This window comes from Marmota marmota, unplaced genomic scaffold (assembly GCF_001458135.2).
Source record: "Marmota marmota marmota unplaced genomic scaffold, marMar, whole genome shotgun sequence".
In the NCBI taxonomy this organism is placed as follows: Eukaryota; Metazoa; Chordata; class Mammalia; order Rodentia; family Sciuridae; genus Marmota; species Marmota marmota.
In genome coordinates this window covers 1,231,823-1,254,270 of record NW_025999983.1, presented here as the reverse complement: position 1 = coordinate 1,254,270, position 22,448 = coordinate 1,231,823, and the positions used below count along the sequence as shown (strand labels likewise).

Sequence of the window (22,448 nt, the reverse complement as noted above, 5' to 3'; positions counted from 1 at the left end):
TTTTGCTGTGTCCTCTTGCCATCTCTCTGTGCCCCTCTGCATCTGTTTTCTTTTCTCATAGGACACCAGGTGCCTGGCTTTGCTTGGCTGCTAACAAGTTCCCTAGGGCAACTTGGAAGTAAGGTAGTCCTCCCTTTCAAAAGGGGGTTGAGTCTGGGTTTGGAAACTTGGTGGATTCTTAGGAAGCCCTCGATGCAGGCACCCAGCTTCATCAGTAAGAAGTCCGCCTCGAGCCGGAGGAAAAGCTGCCTGTTAGGAGTGTTCCCTAAAACTCCTGTTACTGCAGGAATGTTCAGAGGTGAAGTGATCCCACCGTGAGAGCTGTGACCTAATCAGTCCACCCTGTGTGAATGGACTTACTGGTGAAGCTGTAGAGTGGGGTGCGGCTGGAGGAGGTGGTCACTGGGGGTGCTCGCGAGGGTTCTATTTGTCCCTGGTGAGCAGAGCTCCGTGCTTCCCGGCTGCCCTGAGCCGAGCAGCTTTCCCTTGCCACACCCTTCCAGGTGACGTTCTGCCCACTCGGGCCCTGAGCAACGGAACCCACCAACCACAGACTGAACTCTGAAACCATGACCCCAAAATAAACTCCCCCACCTAAGTCGGTCCTGGTCACAGCAACAGAAAGTTGATTGATACCAACAGATGGGATCAGCCCTGGCCAGGAGTGCTGAGGGTCAGTAAGGCCAATTTGTGCTGTGGGCTTGTGGTGGCTCAGCCCAGGGAGCCTGGCGTCCCTCGGATGTCCCCTCGTCGACAGCATTTACCAGGACCCCAGGCTGGCTGCAGCAAGCCCTGTGTTGTCTGGGCTATATGTGGGATCTCAGTTCCCCACCAGCTCTGCGGGGCCTCATTAGAGGACAGAGCCCTCTGCCTGGGTTCGGCAGCCTCCCCTGCCTCCTAGAGGGGGCAGTGCAGTGGACAGTGTCTTCCCTCTTCAAGGAGGACCCTTGTGGACTCGGGGGAGCTCATCCCTGACAGCAAGGAGCATTGCCAGCTCATCCTGTCTGTCTTGCGGTGGCCAGCCCAGTTAACTGCAGTCCTTCCATCAGGCCTTCCCTGTCATCTTTCCAAGGAATGCAGAACTTCTGATCGAGGTCCAGGTGAAGCTGAACAAATCTGTAGTATGAAGAGGCGAAAACAGGCGGAACACAAAGCAACTTTAGTTCTGTTAAAAATCACAAGTTAATTTGTGCATGTCCAATAATGGAGGCAAAATAATGTGAAGATGTTCGCTTCCAAAGCATTTGACTCGAGGCACGACAATGAAGAGCAGGACTCGGGAGGTGCTTCCAGGACCCAGGACAGTCTGCCGCAGGCCTGATTCCTGGAAGGCAGCGTCTTGCTTGATTTTTGAGTTTCATGATGACACCACCTCATGTGCATTTTAAAAATGAATTTTGAGGGTCAATTCAGACCTAAGCCATCATGGGTGGCTTCCACCACAGTCAGCTGGAGCATTGAACACATACCTAAAGATCCCAATTACTGCTACACCCTGTGTGTGCGGCACAGTTACTCCTGGGACATGCAATCCTTGCCTTCAGAGGTTCTGACCAGACTGGCTGTTGAAATAGCCCCTAATTTTCTTAAGGCTTGTAGAGGAAAATCGTGACGTTTGGGTACTCCTGATGCGAGGTGCTCGTGTGTTTGCTGGTGTGGTGCAGAACGTAAAACAGCTATTAATAACAGTTAGGTGGATTTCTGAGATTCGAAAACTAAATTCACAAGAACGTGTATGGTGAAGCACTGTTTGCTTTCCTTAAAGAGCTTTAGCACACTGCAGTGTCGCTTTTCCATGGCTCAAAGAGTGACGCTGTTCTCAAGGTGCGCCCTGAGCATGGGTGTGAGATGCCTCCTTCCCTTCTCGGGTCAACACAGTCTTCCTTGTAGAAAGGAAGTGAGATGGGAAAAAGTATCCTGTGAATGGCAACGAGATACTTGGTGAAAATTTAAACCAAAACATGAACTTAGTTAGGATAGCAGTACATGGGAGGTGGAGAAACACCCTCAGCTTCTCGGACACAGATGCAGAAAAGCCATTGGGTTTATTTAACTGTGATTTTATTCTTTTGTTTTCAAAGAAGCACTTTATTTTGGCTGTGTTATAAACATCAAAATTAAATGGAAAGCTTGAGTACAGAGCTGACAGACCCAGGGAGTGGGCTCTGCGGTCTGATGTTGCAAGTCTTCTCTGGAGTGATCCTGGATTTTTGAAACGAAGCTGACATGCCACTTGTTGTCTGGCTAGTTTTGATGTTCACAAGCACATCTGGCGGGTAACCTCTGACATTGTGACAGAGACACCCACCTGCACACAGATGGAGATGGGGATCATTTTGAGTGGAGTTTTCATGGATTCTTTTCAAGTGCAAAACAAAGTCTTCTGGGGTATGTGACTAGTTTTTAATGTAGTTTTTAAGATTAAAAGTGATACATTTTCATAAGATTTTCTATGATTCAGTTGATCATGTGTTCCAGTTTTTTAAGTTTATCTCTAGCTAATAAGCATCAATTTGCAATTAAGATGTTTGGGTTTTGTTCTTTCATCAGAGGGGAAATTCTGGCTTCAGCTCCGCCTGGGGAAGGAGACTGCGGGTAAAACTCGGGCATCTCCTGGGAGCGCCCCACTGCCAAGTGGGGACATCATGCTGGCGCAGCCCTGCTCCCAGTGTGTGCTGCATGAGCCCATGGCTTCAAGGTGGCCGTCTCACACAGGCTGGCCCCCAGCCTGTGCTCTGCAGAGTGCCCTGGGGTCCACGCGCCTCCCCAGCAATGCACTCACAGATCAGCTGTGGGACGCAGGGTCCTTATTATTCTTGTTTTCAGTATTAAAGTCATTTTAGTATAAAAACACAAGTCACAGAAAGAAGCACTCTCAAAAACACTGGGTTTTAGAACATTTTAAGTTATCAAATGCCCTTGTTAACCATCTTAGGGTGACCTGCACATTCCCCCTCAGCTCTTCTTTGATGAGCCTCATTTTTCCCGTGGGAGGGACGCTGTTGGTCAGCTCAGCCTCACTGGTCAGCCTCTGGAGAAGATGAATTTACTTAAACAGAAAAATGTGCCCCATCCCCATTTTTTTTTTTACTTGTGGATGGAAAATCATAGGTCATATTGGAAGGGGAATTTTCCCAGGGGAGCACACCGTGGGTCCTGCCAATCAACATGGAGAAGCCAATTGTTTTTACAATGGGGGCCTCCTGGCCCCTTCCAGGAGCACAGCCACCTGGACACGCCCTCCAGAGGAGGCACAGGTGCCCGCATCCTTACCCTCCTGTGTGCCGGGCTCGCGCTGATCCAGGGGACTTCCACCTACCTGCGGGTTGGCTTCAGTGACCTGAAGGAATAGCAGGAACAGCACACAGACCCCAGGGGTGACCCTCCCCCAGGTCAGTGGCCCTGCACTTAGGATAGGAGGGCCAGGTGCTCACAGCCTGCAGGTCAGTCTGACCATCTGCACCGAGCAAGTCCCTTCTCTGTGTGTGGGAATGAGGGACCGTCCAGCGCCAGAAGTGGGATGGCAGAGAGGGACAGGAGGTGAGGTGACCGTGGCCCGTGGGAGAGATGACACTCTGAGAGACAGCACCAGTCTCATGGCACCAAATGGGTGCATGGCCAGAGGCACATGTGTGTCCAGACCCATCACTGGGAACCGTGTTTCCCACCTTGAGCGAGGCGCCACGTCTTGGCCTCAGTGCTGCCCTCTGTGCAGTGGAAGGTCCCTGCTGTCCTGACCCTGCGGTCATCAGCTGATGAAGTTTGATGGGACACGTCTCTGGTTGGAGTCCCAGGACTGACCAACAGCGGCTCACGTCCAGTTGTCGGCAGCAGCTGTGCTCACCAGCCACCTCTCCCAGGGCAGCGACTTGGTCCCTGTTGGCTCAGATGTGTCACTTTACAGCGTGGCCCTGTGCAGGGTGCTGTGTGTCTCTGCACAGTGAGGAGAGCACTGTTGTGGGTGACGTGCAAACGTGAAGTGATGGTCTGCAGAGCCGGAGGACAGCGCTCTGTTGGGAAAGGAGGCTCCGGGTGAAAGGGCGAGCCCTGGAAACGGAACCTGCGGTGAGGTTGGCTCTCAGCCACCGGAGATTTGAAGCTGTGCCGATTGGACGGGTCAATGTCGAATGTCAGGCGTACTGAATCCTAGTGAGCGGAGTGAGCTTTGGACAGACACATGGACAGCATGGACATAATTTTATTTTTTGGTAAAGTGTGTGAATCCTAGTTTTCCCCGTTAAATGGTGACTAAGAAAACCCATTCCATCTGGTTGATTTCATCAGACCTGTCTAGATTTTGGCTGTCTTCATGGTGGTTGTGATTTAATTGGTTCTTGCCATTCAGTGTCTTTTGACGAGAATTTCCAGAAGCCGCCTGTCAAAACACAGTGTTAGACGCTGTGCAGTAGCGTTTTTATAAACTCTGCCTGGTCCACACTGTGAGTTCAGCAACTTTGAGATATCATGAGCGTGGAGTCATCCCGAAGCCACTGGAGCTGGCCTAAATTGAAGCGTCTCTCTGTTTCCATTGCAAACCTCCTTGTTTTCCTGGTTTGACATTCTTCCAGGCATGTTGGGCTGAAGCTTGGCAGGTTTTCTAAATAGTTCTAGCAGATGTAGAGAAGGTTTTCCTCCTCGGAGTTCCAAGGGAATGCATCCTTCCAGGGGAGGCAAAGCAGCAGAGGAGAGCCAGGCGGTTTGGTAGGTGGGAGCAGGCCCCAGCACCAGCTGCTCACAAGGCTGTAGGTCAGAAAGTGACTAGAACCAAGGGCAGGTGTCCTCTCTCCTCCCCTTCCCTAAAGAGCGCTTTTCTGACTCCAGTTGACATTTGCTAGGGTAAGAAGCCATCAAGATCCTCGTGGATAAAGGAGCACACACTGAAAAAGCTTCTTTTGTGTGTGCCCACGGTCTTTACAGATGCATGGGGAATCCATGCCTGGTATTTCTGAAGGTGATGTCTTTGACTTCCTCAGAATTAATGGATTTTTTGGGTCAGGGAAGCCCTAGGGCTTGGAACAGATGTAAATGGGGAAGCAGTTTTCCTTCTCTATGTGTTTTGAGACTTTTGTGGTTGTTTATAAAGAAATAATAAGCCCAGGCCCCAGCTCTGTGCAGCTGAAGGGGAAGAAAAGTGCTAGGAAGGCAGGTGCTGGTGCCCGGGAGTGGAGGGGAGGCTGGTTTAGCCGGAGTGCAGATCACTCTGGATTTGGTGCCATCTGCCAGCAAGCCTTGGGGACCCCTGGGGAGCTGCCCCCTGCTTTCACCAGCATCCTGCACACAGCATGCCTGCGTGGCTGCTGCCTCATCACCTTCTTGGAGCAGTGGAGTGCCGGGCTCCTGTGCTGCCCTTCTGTGAGTCTCCAGGTGGGAGCTGAGGCTGGCTGTCAGGAGCTGAGGAAGAGACTTCCTATCTCAGATGCCATGTGTTGTGGCTCCATGGGTCAAGGGTGAGACCTCCATGAACCTGCCTGCCCAGCCCTTCCTTTCTGTCAGGTACCCCCGCCACCTGCAGGCTGTGGATTTGGACGTCTTGGGAAACCTGCCTTGGCGCCCGATACCACCTTCCCCTGACACTGGCTGGTTCCCACCAGGATCCTCCCAGAACACTGGGGCGTTGCTTCCCGGGCCGCTCCGTACACGGCTGACATTCAGCTTCTGTAAAGTGCATAGAACAGACGTGGTGCTCCCAGAACCTAGTGGAGAGCCAAGCACACATCCGCTCTATGGCGAGCCCCGGGACCAGCAGTGGCCTGAGACACGATTGGTGAGATCACTGCTCCCCGAAGGCCAGGCTGACTCCTAGGACAGTGTGACATCTCTGCTCCCTGCCACACGGAGTGAGCCCGGGACAAGGCTCCACCTGCTGATGGTTTGCCCCTGGTCACTTCCCATCAGCCTCTCTGCGCTTAGCTCTGGGCTGAGCAGTTGCCCTGGGACAGACAGCAGCAGCTCGGGTGGAGCCACCCCACCAGCCTCCTCTCTGACCGTCAACTTCTAGAGTGCCTTGGGAGTCCCCCCAACCCTCTCTGTTCCTTCCACAAAAATCTCCAGTTTCTCTTCTTCCTGTAATTAAAGCATTTCTCTTTCCTCTATAATTAAATCTATGAATTTCAAGATGCTTTTAACAGTCGTTCTTTTCTTGGCATTTGGATTTGTTTGGTCATCGAGCCTGGAGCTGAGCTTTCCTGGTGTTGTTCCAACTGTTCCTTACTTTAGCATTTTATGGAAGAAACAGAAAGTAATTGCTACTTGCTTCTTGTTTCTAGGAAGCCCTGCCTGAAGGAGCAGTCTTTGAGGACAGAAAGATCTGCGCTGTCCAGAGCGGCAGCCACTACCCTAGGTGGCCACTGAGCACTCCGCAGTAGCCAGTGCCACCCGTGATGGAATGTGAAGTCCAGTTTCATTTCAGTTCTTCTAAATGTGAATGGCCCCATGTGGCCAGTGGCTTCTGTGCTGGAATGTGCAGGTCCAGGGAAATCTGTAGGTGTTGCACAGATTTCGGCTGCAGACAGAGCCCGAGTGACCCTGGCCCTGGTGTTCAGGGCAAGTGAACCAGGCGCTCTGCCCAGGGAGTGCCTGGGGGAGGGTGCAGGCTCCTGGGAGGTGTCGGCTGAAGGGCTGCAGAAGCACCGCATGAGTGCCTTCAGGCTTCCAGCACTTTCCACCTATCTCTGAGATTGTGCCCGTTGTCTCGGTATGGGTGATAGCGCAGGGGAGTGGTGTGGCTGCGCGGGGTCTCGCTGCTCCATCTCCAGTGCTGGGAAGAGACTGCTCTTGGCAGCGAGCCATGCCCCCGCTATCTCACAGTGTAAACAGAGACGGTTCAGAAATTCCAAGAATCTCTTTCTGCCTGTGAACCAAGGTGAGAGCGAAAGGATGCACTGTCCACGTCTCTGCCGCCCGTCCTGAGCAGCAGCCGGGCTCCTCGGGGAAGGAGAGGAAGCTCAGGAAGGCAGAGGGCGTGCTGTGCAGACTCAGCGGGTCCCCGAGCCTGCTGCACTCGTCTTGCCCAGGCTCCCTTTCCGAGTCAGTCCTGTGGGTCAGGCGGACAGCAGAAGCCTGGAGCCAGCCCTGCCCCTCTGGGAGGGCCCAGCTGGAGTGCAGGGAGAGGCCCCAGTGGACAGCCCTTGTTGAGGTTCTTGGGGTCTCGCAGGCCAGCTGGGTGAGCTGTGGAGACATGCCTGCCAGGCTGTGCTGGCCCTGGGAGCCGCTCCAGCTTGGTGGACTGAGCAGTGTCCGCAGCCCCCAAGCCTTTTGTCCCCAAGGGACATCCACTGAGCCTGCCCCAAGGCCTGTGAGCCAAGGATTTGGGCCCTTTTGAGGGATCCAGACTTCTTCCACGGATCCTCCTGCCTTGCTCCGTGGTGGTGGAGGGAGTCTCGTGGGACAGGAGGGATCTTCCCACTGCTCTGTCTTTCTCCAGGGCCCCGCTGCCTGCCCCAGTCACGGGGTCTTCCCCCATGGTGGGGACGCAGAGAGTTGACCTGCCAGTGTCCTTGTCAGGACGACCTGAGTGAATGACACCAGAGACCCCTGGCTTTGGGACTTTCGGGCCCTTGTCTCATGACCCTTCTTTAACAGCTGACGCTTAGTTACTTCCAGAAACTCCTGAGAGTGAGTTTTACCCCAGGAAGGGCGAGGGCTGTGAGCTGGACCTGGAGTGGCACTCTGAAAGCTCCGTGCCTGATGTTCAGAGGTGGGGCTGTGCACAAGTGGGGCTGTCCATCACCAGGGCCCCCGGCATTTGGATTTGTCTGATGGTCATTGATCCTGGAGTTGAGCTTTCCTGGTGTTGTTCCAACCTCCCCAGTGGACCTCTCCATTCACAGCTGAGTGGACCTACCCTGGGAGGTGGTGGGAACTGCTGGAGGAAGTAGGCTTGGGCCTGCTCTGGGGATTGGGCCTTGTCCCTGGCCCCTTCCTGGCTCTCTCTCTGCCCTGCTGCCATGCTGAGCAGCTTCCCTCTGTCAGACCTTTCTGCCTTGGAAGTGGCTGACCATGGGCAGAAACTATGAGCTGAAATAAATCTTCCCTCGTCTAAGTTCTTTTCCGCTAGTATTTGTCACAGCGTAAAAGGTTGATTGACACAGCAAGCCAGGGGGACACAGGGGAGCCATGCAGATGGAGGATGGGGGGTGGTGACGGTTGGAACGGTTCGAGGGTCTCCTGCATTTAGATGGACACACAGGGCTGGCCGTGCCTAGCCTTTGGGTAGAGACCAGACACCCGGCCTTTTCAGGATGTAGTCATCCGCAGTTCTCTGAACAGTGGAAAGGGGCCTGGGCATGTGGGCCTTCACAGCTCCAAGGCCTCCTCTCCAAGGGCAGCTTCTCTTCCTGTTTGAGTGGAAGGCATGGCGACCTTTCCGGGCTCCTCTCAGCACGGTTTCCAGAGAGGACCCGTCCTTCTGTCTCTCCATTTCCATCCTGTGCACAGGGCCCTTGGTGCCCACAGGTTCCCCGTTGGTGCCGCGTCTGCGAGGCTTGGCTGCGAGGCTGTCTGTGGAACCCTGCTCTGCAGGCTGCTGTGCCCCCTCCAACCTGTATTCTGTGTAATTTGCTCTACATGCTTTGGGATGAGCAGGAGCCTTAAGAAACTCAGCTGGGTTCCCTTTAAAGTCTCTTCATTAGGATCACATTTGATTTTAGGAAAGTAAAGACCACTTGGAAAATGCTGGCTGTCCATTTTAGGGGTTATGGTTTAGATGGGAGGTGTCCCCACAAGCTCATGTGAGAGACAGTGCAAGAAGATTCACAGGGAGGTGGCTGGGTTACGAGAGCCTTGACGCAGCCAGCGTGTGAATGCCCTGGTGGGGCCGACGAGTGGTGACTGGAGGCCGGGGTGTGGTGGAGGAGGCGCGTCTCTGGGGTGCACCTTTCGGGTTCATGTTCTCTCCTGGTGGAGCAGAGCTCTCTCTGCTTCCTGGTGCCACGTTCCCGGCTGCTTCCCTCTGCCACACTCCACCACCATGTCGTTCTGCCTCATCTCAGGCCCCGAGGAATGGAGTCTGCCTTCTATGGACAGAGACCTCTGACACCCTGAGCCCCAGTAAGCTTTTCCTCCTTGAAATCGCTCTTTTCAGGTCTTTTGGTCACATCAGCAAAAGATAAATGAATAAAAAAGCTGAATAGAACAGTTAAGCTGTTCCAGAAAGTGTTGAGGTCGATAGGGAACTTGTGACTGTCACGCTGTAGAAGTACAGAGCTGCTTCTGTAATAGAGCAGAAGGGGTCGTGGGCTGTGGGCACCTCCCTTGGATCTGTGTCCAAGCAGCACCGCCCTGTCTTCCTCCCGGTTTTCTGACCAGGTGGCCGAGTAATACTCTTGTGGCCCTGTGAGTGACCTCTCCATAAGGGCCACCGAGAACCCCATGCATTCCTGTGGCCTTCTCCTGCAGGCGGAGACTCCCGGGTTCCACCCTGGGTCTCTGAAGCAGGGGCTCTGGGGTGGAGACCCGATCCTGCTGCCCGGGACTGGTGCCCTAGTTCTCAGGACCTCGGACGCGTAGCGCAGATGTGGTCCCTAGGACGTGGAGCCCAGGCGCATCCACTTGTTCTAGGGCTGATGCTTTTCCTTGTGAGGTCCTCGTTTACCTCTCCACCCTGTTCCTGGGTGGCCACTGCGGCACTGTGCTTGGCGCGGGTCACTGCAGGTGGAGTCCCCCTGACTTTCTGTGTCAGACCTGACATGCTTGCTGGGTGCCATGGGGTCAAGGTCAGGTTTCCCCAGACACTGTCCTGCAGAGGATCCCAGGTGTGTCTGACTTCCCTTCACAGGTGAACACAGGGCCCACCCACTGCCCTGTCATATCCTCCATGGATGATGTTTGAACGGCCTTACATGGAGTCCTCCCGCAGTCCTGTTGCAGCCCAGGCCACGTTCTCTGGCTCAGGAGCAGCACTGCCACAGCAGGCCAGGCCGTGGGTTGGACCCCTGGGGGCCCCGCTCACTAGCCAGGGAGCCACCAACCGTGAGTGGAGTGGGTTACGGCAGTACCTGGCGCAGGAGCTCTCAGGCTAGCGGAGATAAGGGTGTGTGCGAGAGCTCAGCATGAAGCCCATGCACCCAGCTGCAGGCAGGGAGCAGCCCCACCCTCCAGTCCTGAGAGAAAGCAGAAACAAGGGACAGGAAGTGGGGAGAAGAGCACATCTGTCCTCCTTACAGTGCTTCCTGCCTGGTGTGCTGGCCCCAGCCGGCACGTCAGGTGGAAAGCACATGCTCCTGCCGTCCGTCTGTGGAGCTCCCCACGGGCACTCCGATGCCCTGTGTGCCTGCAGCTGGGCTCCCCAGCTCTCTCAGGCTCAGTTTCCAGTGAATACTCCTGTGTCAGTTTTGTCCAACGCGTTCTCTGCCACCCCCTCATAATTCCTCGGTGACCTGACATATGACTATAATAGGCTCTTCAGGCAGCAACGTGGATTGAGCATGACTGCAGGCCAGACACTGGGACTCCAAGGCCACAGGAGGAGCAGACTCTGCCCTTGAAGAGTGCCCATTCCAAGGGCGCAAGCACAGATGGTGGAGTGTCCTGTGCATTCTCCCACGTCTCCACCCTCGTGGTGTCACCAAGGCGTGGCCCGAGGAAACGTGGATGGTTAACATCCCTCTGGTAGGTCGCTCGATTCTCACTGGGCTCTGAGACAAGCAACGGATTCTTTTTGCAGCTGAACTTGTGATGACAGTCCCAAGGCCCAGAGAGCCCGTGCGGACACCTCAGATGGTGCAGCCATGCCTGCGAGAGGGGCAGCCCTGCTCCGCTTCAGTACCGTGGAGGAGTCGTCCACCCCCTTCTGCACTCCGTAGGAATGTGACTGGAGGTTGAGGAAGGCAGGCTTTCTTCATGCCAAGGATAATGCTTGCATAAAGTCACCATGGTTCACACGGCTCTTATTAGGAAAAATTCAGAATAATAAAGTTCCTACTGAGTCCCAAAGTAACCTAGATCAGGAACCGCAAATACCCGACGGTCCCCTTGAACTCTCTCCAAGAAGAACTAGCAAGAAGCAAACGTGTGTTTTCATCACTGAGCTGAACATTGATGTGGAGACAGAGACAGGGAAGGAAATAAGGAAAAGAAGATGTTTGGGGAAGGGAGGAGAAGGCCCTCAGGTGGAGCGGCCACACAGGGCCTGACTCTCACCAGGAGGATAGGCAGGCCGGTCGTGCCCAGCTGTGGTCAGGAATCTTCAGGTCTCCTCCTGGAACGGGAGGAGGAAGAAGAATCGGAATGAAGAGCAGGAGGGGGGCCAGGGTACCCACAGCCAGCACGTGTCCGGAAAGCCCTGTAAAACGTCCTGTGTCCCCTACAACAGACAGTAGCAGCAGCACGAGAAGAAAGGCAAAGCAGCCCGGCCTTTGTCTCCCCTCGGGTCTGGGTGCCCAGAGACCGGCTTCCTCTCCAGGTGGACATCCCCTGTGCTTGGCCCTGAGAGGGCTGCCCTCCAGCCCCCGCCTCATCCCGTCTACTGCCTGCAAGTGTCTGGACCCCTGTCCCGTGGCGGGTGTCACCTGCTCTGGCTGACCCTTGGTTTTCTTTCCTGGGCTCCTTGGGAGACCGCCTCTTCCTCGCCTTCTAGCTCCCTGCTGTCTACTTGGCTTTCTCCCTGGGGGTCCTCATGAACAGGAGGGCCACTTAGGGTCATGTGATGGGCCGGGAGTCCCTCTGGAAGGTGCCGGTGCCCTCCGTGTGGTGTGCCCCGGGCCCCCTTTCACCTCCACTGGGGTCTTTACGGAAGAGGCACGGTTGTCACCACAACCCCATTACAGCTGCAGAGGCCAAGTCTCAGGGCCAGGCGAGCGTCCAGGGCCACTCCAGGTCAAGGCCTCCATGAGCCCGGGGTGCCGGCAGCCATCACTGTTCCTGGGCCCTTGGCTGAGTCCCCAGTTTCCTCCGTCCTGTCGTGTTCAGCAGGTGGTTCTTACCCAGAAATTTGCTCTTGGCCTTTGAGTTCCTGCAGGTGCCCAGCACATGTAGGGAGGGTGGACGGAGCCTGCCGACCACTCTTGCTGGCGATGCCTGCTGCCTCCCTGCCCGTGAGGGTTGCACTGGGGTCCTCAGCCTGTGAGGACGGCGCTCCCTGTGGGACACCCTGTTCCCGTGGCTTCCCTCCCCACCTGACTCCCCTGAAGATGAGACGGATCGGGAGCCTGTGCCCCCGACTTTAGGGTGACCCTCCTCCTGGTGAAAGAGTCAGGCCCTGTGTGGCTGCTCCACCGAGGGCCGTGCATGTGATGGGGCAAATTCCCAGAAGCCCTTGCTCACCTGTGTGACACCCCTTCCCTCCTTCTCCCAGTGGCCTCGAAGGCAGGAGGGAAAGTGGCCCACTCTCAATGTCAGGCAAGGGGGCGGAGCCTCGGAGAAAGGGCAGGATTGCAAGTGCATGAGCTTCCCTGACGCTCAGTCCACTGCTTCAGGACCCATCGGACTTGCTGGCCCAACTCCGGCTTGCTGATGGTGCTGCGTCAGGAGTAGCCACCAGAGTCTGGTTTTAACTGGCACTTCCACAGTTGTGCCATTTGTCCCAGTTCGCTAAGAATCATCTGTGTCAGTTAGCTCTCCGTTCCTGTGACAAAGTACCTGAGAAGATCAACTTCAGACGAGGAACGGCTCATTTTGGCCGAGTGTGTGAGAGGTTTCAGGCCACGGTTGCTTGGCCATGTTGCTTTGTGTGTAGGAAAAAATGGTGTAGGTGGGTGGCAGAGGAGGCTGCTTACCCAATGGCAGCTGGTAAACAGAGAAGGGAAAGGGCCAGGGGTCCAACATGGGCGTGCCCTCAGTGACCACAGCGGCTTAAGGTCCCATGGCCTCCAATAGCATCACCCTGAGGACTGAGCCTCTACCAAATGGCCTCTGGGTGATGCAGGGACCCAACCATAGCAGTACGAGAACACCGCCCTGGACAAAGGCCAGATTCTGCCAGTGGCTCGGGTTGGCATCACCTGGGTGTTGTAGTACGAGATTGTGCCACTCAGGATGTTCAGATGCAGGAAGGAGCCACTGTCCCGACCCTCTTCCTGCTGCTGCTTTTCATTGGCCACCTGAGCTTCCCCTCCCCAAGGTGGCTCCAGCCCATGCACAGGTCTGTGGGCCGCTTGCCACCATGACCCTGTGTGAGGAAAGGGTCCCTTCTTCCTGGTTTCTGTGTGTGGCTTTTCCCACGCTGGCCTCCACTGACCTGCCTCCCGAGCTCCTGTGCCTCCTGTCTTCTCTGGCTTCCTGAGATGTCTCTTAGGAAGCAGTATGTCCCCAGCCGGTCCCTCGGCCAGCCTCCCAGCCCGTGTGCTCCCCTCATATGACACAGCAGTGACTTGTGGACCTGCTCTCTGCAGTCTGGCCTCTAGCTCAGCTGGACAGGGCCTTCATCCTGGAGCCCAGTGACGGCCTCCAGCAGAGAGCTGTCCCTGGGTGACTGCACGTAAGCTCAGTTCAAGTGGGTCTGGCTTGTGAGCCAAGGGGTATGAAGAGGCTTTGTTCTTGGCTGGGGGTGTGGGGGAGGCAAGGCCTCTGGGGCACAGAAGCCAGGTGACTCAGGACATGCACAGAGCACCAGTGAGTGGAGAACCTGGCGGCTCATGGGGCCGGTGCGGGCAGCCAGCTGTGTCCCCTGTGCCGCTTCAGCTGGGGGCTCTGGAGTTGGGAACACTTTCCTGAAACCCCAGAAGATCAGGCCTTGGGGTGGAGACGAGCTCTTCCGGGAAGGCTGGGGTCTGCTTCCCTCCTCTGGTCTGACCTGGCTGCCTTCCCTATCATTCACGCCCCCCAAGTGGCCAGGTCCGGGCAGGGCCACCATGCTGTCCTAGAAGTCTGGCTCCTGGGAGTCGTCTCCTCCCCAGGGCAATTGAGGGGCATGGGCTGTCTGTTCAGGCCCGCTGTCGAGGAGCTGCCTGCTTTGAGAATCTCACAGACACAAACACATCAGCTTTGCTCTGTGTTCCAGGGAACTGTCCCCATGTCTCCTGTAAGTTATCTCATGGCACGGTCCCCGAGCGGGCCTCTTCTGCCCGCGGCAACAGGAAGTTCAACTGTGTTGCAATGTGGAGAGTGTTTTGACCCGTTTCTTAACGGGCTTGATTTTGTTATAGTCTTTGGTTTGGCTTACACCCAGACATTGATTAAGAGAGACAAAGGCAATGTCTTTGATCCCATATTTGACCCGTGTTCTTCCAACACACGGCTGCTGGCATCCACAGAGGCAGCTGGGCTGGGCCTGTACCTTCCTCACACCTGCTGCCCTCACACCTGTGCAAACAGCTTGCTCTGGGAAAGCAAGAACCGGGAATTCCCTGGAATCCAGGTGGGCTTTCCAAAGTTAAAGTTGCTCAAGGCCCAATTGATTTCATTGTAAACCTGGCCAAGTGCTTTCCATCCTGAGTCACTTTGAAGACCCTCAATGAAGTTCTTTCAACAAACAGTGAATTCTATAGAAGGAGAATATTTTATTTTTTAGTGTTTGTAGTAGGTTCTGTTTATTAAAGAACACAACTTAGTTTTAGTAGTTTATTTTTTCATGCACCCTCTCCCTAGAATTTAATTGATGTTAAGATGGGAAGGGAAAAACACGTGCATAGTGTGTGTGATCCTGTTCTGTGAAAGGACACTCCCGCTGTCAGTTAGGCCCCACCACGGCACTCAGCATTGTGCTCCAATTCCAAACACTCGAATGCTAGACTTTTTCTTAAGACAAAAACAGAGGTGTTCTTTCTCCAAGGAGAGGACGGTAATTACAGTCTCACCTAAGTCCTCAGCATTTCCTCACTTAGCGTTTCAGGAAGTGTGAATAGACCACCGCAGAAACCTGGAAATCAATGGGATTTGGGCAATTCCCTCTTCCATCTCAGGCAGGCGCTGTCTCTGGGTGGCTCTGCTCCCAGTCAGGGCACCTGGGCTGGGCTGCTGCTCCCCGGGACCCTCCCTGTTCCTGTTCTCTCGAGGTGTAGAGCAGGGCTACTCTGGGCAGGCAGGGCCTTGGGGACTGGTCTGCGGAGGAGCCCCCCTGCTGCTGGAGTGCCCACAGACCTCCTGCCCTGGGGTGAGCGTCCCAAGATCCAGTACCCAGGCCATCACCTCCGAGCACCTGCTGGTCACACTACCTGCCCCCAGGGAAGCCGTCCCCGCCAGAAGGCAGTGATCTGTCCCCTGGCTACCAGCTGCTTCTGGTTGGAATAAGCGTGAGTCGTTCTAACAGATGGTGGTATCTCAGGAAAAGTTAGCGCCTGATGCTTGAAGCTGGACTCTCTGGAAACTAGGTCTCCCCTGTGGAGGGGAAGGTCCAGCCTGGCCCAGTGTCTCCCCAGTTGCTGGTCCAAGCCTCTACCCCAAACCCAGGAAATGGCCACTGAAGAGATGTCTCCCGAGCTCCATAAGGGGCATGCTTAGGTGCCGTTAGCCACAACACATGTGCTGCCCTTCTTGCGTGCCATAGCTCCCCAGTGGGTATCTTGTTTGTCCCGTGGCTCCGATTCCTGTTTTAGCATTTGGTAATCTCCCAGAGTGACCCTGGATGCTCAGCCTCCAGCAGGAGTCCCACTAGCTTTCCAAGGAGGGGAACTTTGTGAACTGGAGAATTTGCTTTTCCTCTTACTGACAGGGAGCAAGACCAAGGGACCCCGGCGTTTGCTAAATCCTGATTCTGTGTTCCTTTCAGTGTAGATGAGGAGTGTGGGTGGTCACTTTTACCAGAGCTCTCTGCCTCCACTGATAGGGCAGACTGAGCCAAAGTGCCAAAAACCCTGCTTGCACATATGATGCTCGGGAGGCCCACACACCACCTGGTCACCAGGTGACCACAGCTCTGTGCTCTATTCTGTCTTTGAACACTGCTTAAGGTTTTCCTTTGAGCATTGCTAACATTCCACAGGCCAGAGACGATACCTGGTGGCCGCTGATGTTGCATAACCCAGGCTCGGGACAGTTCCATTTGTCATCTACAGACACCTACCGTGTGGTCCACGAGGTGTCTTTGCGTCTGTTATGTTGTCTGGCATGAAGTAGGACCAGACTGGGTGGGAAGGGTTGGGTAGGACGTCCAAGGAGAACAGGCAGAGGCCAGCAGGGGCTGCAGCCGAGTCTTCCCTGGGTATGCTGAGGACCCGGGTGGGAGGCGGCCCCCTCGGTCCCCTTTCTCAGTGTGCTGCCCTTCATGCAGCAGGGGAGGGGAGAGCATGCAGGTCCCAAGTCATAGCCACAGAAACACCAGCTCCCTGAGGGGCACTAGGTCTCATCATCTCAGTGTTCCAAAGGGGAACACTCACAGATTCTGGGAACGCAGGTGAAGCTGTGCAGGCCACTTGAAGGAGGAAGGATGACCTTCCAATTCCTAACAGTGCAGGTCCCCAACACGTGGGACTTCCAGAAGAATGAGCAGCGCGGTCGGTTCTGAAGGAAGCTGAAAAGTGGGGGTGCCAGTCGGAAGAAAGCCCTGCTGCTCAGACTAGAGCAGAACACGGCGAGTCCCCTTGCAGAGCCAAAGCAGGTGCGCAGGCCATTTTGGATCAGATGTCAACTGTGGGCTCAGGGAATTAGAGTAGGGCTGTTGAGACAGATGGTGGCTTCGACATTTAAAGAGGTTCCCGGGACATTTCTGTGGGTGGTGGACACTGAGCGGTGGTACCCCTTGGTATTTCATTCCTTGACCTTCTGTGGCCCGAGGCGACCTGTTTCCTGCTGCCTGACAGAGCAGAGCAGTTATATCTTGCTTTTTTTTTTCTCCCCAAAGTTTTTGAGAGTCGATCAAGATAAAGACAGAGATTGCAGCCTGGACTGTGCGGGCTCTGCTCAGAAACCCCTCTGTGCGTCGGACGGACGGACCTTCTTATCCCGCTGCGAGTTCCAGCGTGCCAAATGCAAAGACCCTCAGCTGGAAATTGCTTACCGGGGAAACTGCAAAGGTAAGCCCCCTTGATGGTCCGTGTATAGACCGTGGAGCTGTCGTTAGAACACGTGCCTGTGTTGCTTACTCTCACATCTGCTAAAAGTTTATATTGAAAGGCTAAAGAATTTTTTGTTTATAGTTTTTTTTGAGCATGTGAAGGGTGAAGAGTGATTCTGTGAATTTCAAAGTAGAGTCATTTGAAAATTACTTAATGCTTTTCTTCTTAAAGTGTTCTGTGCTGTCATGAAACAAATCTATCCAAGTGTTTTATAGACTTCCCTGATGTCCCTCACCCAAGTTCATTGTTGGGTATTTCACTCTTCCTGGGTGCTCTCAGGTGGGTGCTCAATAGCACCTGTGTGGTTCCTTGCAGGTGTTAGTGCTGATTTTACTCCTGTGACATTCACTCTTCTTGACCTGGGATCTCATCTAGAGCTAACACTCCTGCCTAGAGCAGCACGTTGAAATGCTGCCCACGTTAATGAAGGGTTTGATGCAGGGAAAGATACTGGTGTTTCAAACACAAACAGAATCGCTGCACAAAGAGATCTGCCTCCTTTTTCTTTTTCTCTGGGAAACAAGACCACACAGGCTGGAGCAGCCTCTGGGTGGTGTTCGGGTCGCTTGGGGATTAGCCCCCGCAGTCCTCCTAGCTGAATAAAGCTCAGCCAGGGGCACAGTGTCGGGCGTAGTTGACCAGGTTTGGAAAGCACTCGCTCCTCCTTTCATAAAGCAGCACACCAGGCCGATGGATCGGTGCTGCTGTTCCAGACTAAGGCAGAATGTTGCCACCTTCTTTATCCCTGAGAGCCCTCCCTATGGTCCAGACTCAGAGTAGTGGCTCCCAACAGAGGGGTGGCCAGCATGCCCTCTGGAGCCTGACTTCGGCACAGTGGCGTACCTTCACTCTGTACACGTTGGTGTGTCCTGTCTGCAGACAGTTGATCTGGAGCCTGGACTTCCTCTTAGCATGTGCATGTGGCTCTGCCCATGACTGATGGTTACACATTATCAAGGACATTTTCTGTTGTCATGGTTTGTTCAAAGTTATTCTTTGGGACATGTGGCATTTAAAGGCTACAGAAAGGCTTGATCCATGTAGCTAGGCAGGTAGATCTTCCAGGAAGAGTCCTGGGAAGGTCCTTCTACTCGTGAGGGTATATGAGAGAATGATACTCCTGAGACCAGAGTCCACAGTAGGTGCTTTTCCTGAAATGTTAACAGACTCGTGTTTTGTCCTCTTGTGCTAAGAGGGCTATGACAATCCAGGCAGAAGCCAATCTGAGGGTCCTATCACCAGGGGCAACAGGTGGGGTTGGGAGAGAAGGTGGAGCCAGGTTGTGGCAGACGTGGTTGGATGAAAATCCTGGTTGAGTACCCACACCGCCTTGCCCCTATGCACCTACGCTACACCTTCAGCCAGGTGTTCCCAGGCTGCAGATGGACTAGTACCATCAAGGTCAGTCTGAGTTTGCTAAATCAGGATGTGCTTCTGAAGGGAAGAGACCAGCCACTTTCAAATGGGAACTGTAATCTGGATTCACTCATTAACCTCAATATGCTCTTGGGTTTGCAAAGAAAAAAATGTAATAAAGAAAGAATTTTATTTATACTTTTAATCAGCATGCTACAGGGGAAGGTAGGAGAGGCCCAGGACTGGCCATTCCTGAGCACCTGGGGACTGACCACACCTGAGCACCTGGGGACTGACCACACCTGAACGCCTGGGGACTGACCACACCTGAGCACCTGGGGACTGACCATACCTGAGCACCTGGGGACTGACCACACCTGAATACCTGGGGACTGACCACACCTGAGCACCTGGGGACTGGCCACACCTGAGCACCTGGGGACTGACCACACCTGAGCACCTGGGGACTGGCCATTCCTGAGCACCTGGGGACTGACCACACCTGAACGCCTGGGGACTGACCACACCTGAGCACCTGGGGACTGGCCATACCTGAGCACCTGGGGACTGGCCATACCTGAGCACCTGGGGACTGGCCATACCTGAGCGCCTGGGGACTGGCCATACCTGAGCGCCTGGGGACTGGCCATACCTGAGCGCCTGGGGACTGGCCATACCTGAGCACCTGGGGACTGGCCATACCTGAGCACCTGGGGACTGGCCATACCTGAGCACCTGGGGACTGGCCATACCTGAGCGCCTGGGGACTGGCCATACCTGAGCGCCTGGGGACTGGCCATACCTGAGCGCCTGGGGACTGGCCATACCTGAGCACCTGGGGACTGGCCATACCTGAGCACCTGGGGACTGGCCATACCTGAGCACCTGGGGACTGGCCATACCTGAGCGCCTGGGGACTGGCCATACCTGAGCGCCTGGGGACTGGCCATACCTGAGCGCCTGGGGACTGGCCATACCTGAGCACCTGGGGACTGGCCATACCTGAGCACCTGGGGACTGGCCATACCTGAGCACCTGGGGACTGGCCATACCTGAGCGCCTGGGGACTGGCCATACCTGAGCGCCTGGGGACTGGCCATACCTGAGCGCCTGGGGACTGGCCATACCTGAGCACCTGGGGACTGGCCATACCTGAGCGCCTGGGGACTGGCCATACCTGAGCGCCTGGGGACTGGCCATACCTGAGCGCCTGGGGACTGGCCATACCTGAGCACCTGGGGACTGGCCATACCTGAGCGCCTGGGGACTGGCCATACCTGAGCGCCTGGGGACTGGCCATACCTGAGCGCCTGGGGACTGGCCATACCTGAGCACCTGGGGACTGGCCATACCTGAGCGCCTGGGGACTGGCCATACCTGAGCGCCTGGGGACTGGCCATACCTGAGCGCCTGGGGACTGGCCATACCTGAGCACCTGGGGACTGGCCATACCTGAGCGCCTGGGGACTGGCCATACCTGAGCGCCTGGGGCTGCTGGAGGTGGCCAGCCCCTCAGTTCACGGGAGGACTCCAGAGCTCAGTGTGCCCCAGGGAGCCAGGCACCGGGGTCCACACCTCTCTGAAGCAGGTGACTCTTGCTGAGAACCATCTCCTAGGCCTGAGGTAGCTCTAAAGGGTTGGACAGAGCTGGGGGCTGAAGGCAGAGGTCGGCTGGCTTTGCAAACCACCTCTGTACAGAGAGACAGTTCCCCAGGCAGGGCATGTTCTTCAGACTGCAGCCCAGATAGACAAAAGCTGCCCCCTGAAGAACGTGTTGAAGGGAAAGAACTATCATTTTTATTGTACAAAGCAAATACTGTTCTCAAATTAAAATTTTAGCAGGGAAAATAGTTTTAAAATGTTAAAATACAGTTAGGAAATACTTTCTTTAGAAAATATCTATAAAAATGAAGATGAACATAATACAAATTAAAGCATTGAAATTATTCTATCCAATTACATATGGCTATCTACAACAAAATAATTGGAAATTTGATTTTAGAAGTTGCAGTCCGTGCTCTGACTTCCTTGGTGGTGGTGGGGGAAGTGGGTCATACCATATAAGATAAATGACTTTTGGCAAATGGCAAATTACTTTTTCTCCCTAAGCATCCATTCTGACCCACAGAAATGAGCAGAACATAACTTATTAAATGTCATCTACCTGAAGTTCCAGATTCCCTATCAGTGTTTTGTCCTCGTGACATTCTTCTTGGTGGGCATTGAGTTTCGGCATTCCGTTTTCCATCTCTTTGGTGGCATCGCGGATGAAGAGCCACACATGTGTCTCCTGCCCACTGAGGAGGGTGCTCTGCGGGCAGCTCAGCTCTCTGGGTCTAACATCATGTTGTTGGCTCAACCTGGGCTCCTTCAGCAGGTTCTGAGAAGGCACTTGGTAGGAACAAACCCACCAGCTCATCTTCTGCCTAAGGACCAGCCCCTGCAGAGATGCAGCGTCGCTCTCCAGCAGGAAACCCCAGGAGTCTTTCTCTCTCCCTCTGTTGGGCCTCTGTGGTCCTTGGGGAGAGGGCCCTCTAAGCATCAGACTTTCACGCAACATCTTAGAGGCCGGGAGCTAACTGGCCTCCTCCGAGGAGCTCACAGTGGTCTTCAGTGGTGTTTTCTGTTGGATCCCAGATGTCCACACCACCCAACCTGTCCCCAGACCGTCTCTGGAGGTGGGGTGCTGGGCCCAAGGTGGCAGGACACCGTGCACGCCTCAGGGACAGGCACGCGGCCTGTGTGGGTGTGCTGAGGGCTGCTTTGCTATTTAATGCCCAGTGGCACCTGCGTTTCTGGGGCTGTCAACACCGGACCTCCAGAACCTTGACCCACCTGGCTTCCTACAGCTGATGGGTGCAGAAAAACTGCTTATTTCTCTATTGACAAAGAATAAGGCTGCCTATTTATTTGGAAAGATAATGTTCATTTAAGGAGTGTTTTTCAAACCTCAGGACACATGCTCCCCTTCTGCTTCTCCCACCACAGACCCCTTCCCTCTGAGAGATCTCGCACCCTTACTGAGAAGGACTGTGGTTCTGCATGATTGTCCTTGGGTTTAGGTGCTTCCCCTCAGGAGCAGTGTGGCCCTGGGTGTAGAAATCAGAGTGAGGTGCGTCCATCCACACAGGGCACTCTCCTGTCCCCCTCGTGTTTGAGTCCTGTGTGCCCAACCTGTGATGAAGACTCAGGTGTGATTCTGTGCCATGGCTGCCCTCCCCTCCACCCTGTGCTGCAGAAGGGGGCGATTTAAGGGTGAATGTGAAGACCAGAGACGTTCCTGGAAGCCTTGGCTCGTGAGAACGGGTGCTGAGGGCATGGTGGGGCCTCGCCACCTGTCAGGATGGCTGGGTGTGTTCCCCTTGGCCACGTTCCTGGAGAGAACCCCAGGCAGACGTCCTGCTGAAGGGCTGTGTGGGGGCCGTCGGGGCAGCTGGTGCTGGCTGTGGCCTCTCAGGACGGGAGTCTGAGGGCCTCTGAGAGAGGCCAGAATCTTCCTCAAGAGGAAGGGTGGACTCTCGCTCCCCAGGGCCTGGTTTCCTGGGTGGTGCCTCTGGCCCTTGGTTTGCAATACCCTGAAGGGTGGAGTCACTCTTTCTGTCGGGAGATTTTCGACGTGGGTGTCCCTCGCAGCCTGGTGTTGGCTTCCTGGCACCTGTCCCCGGCCTGCCTTCCTGGATAGCTGCCTCTGTTGCCATTTTCATTCACTTCATGGAAGAAATTCAATGCTGTAAACTTGTGACCCAAAATGGTGATGGAAATGGACAAGCAAATCAGAGGTACCCCCCAGCAGGCTCATCAGCCAAAGGGATGTGATGAGGACAGCGCCCAGGCGGCTGCAGATCCCCAGACCTGCTTCCTAGGTGCGGCAGCCACCTGGTAGCCAGGCAGGACTTGCTCAAAGAGAGGGCCAGCTGTGCATCACACCCCGAAAGACAGCCAGCTCCATGCTGGGGCTGCCCTGGACAGGGCTTGGTGTCAGGGTGGGTCCCTTGCGGGGCCTCGGTCTCAGGGAGCAGGACCTTGGTATGGGGGGATTCCTTCCCACAGGCTGCTCTGCACTGCCCAGCCTTTCCCACATGCTCTTGGAGGCCAGCACTGATGGACCTGCACTGCCCGGCCGTGGGAGGGTGACCCTGAGCCCTGGGTCTCGAGGCCAGGCAG

The 22,448-nt window shown here is 55.0% G+C and overlaps 1 protein-coding gene across 3 annotated transcripts in view; it reads left to right on the top strand.

The window, feature by feature from the left end:
* Smoc2 (SPARC related modular calcium binding 2) overlaps positions 1-22,448 on the top strand; it is a 112,217-nt gene that overhangs the window by 726 nt on the left and 89,043 nt on the right. For all 3 annotated transcript variants that reach the window (XM_048805787.1, XM_048805786.1, XM_048805784.1), the window contains exon 2: positions 16,715-16,886. In XM_048805787.1, the coding sequence (XP_048661744.1) occupies positions 16,715-16,886 (172 nt within the window). The remainder of the gene's footprint in view (positions 1-16,714; positions 16,887-22,448) is intronic.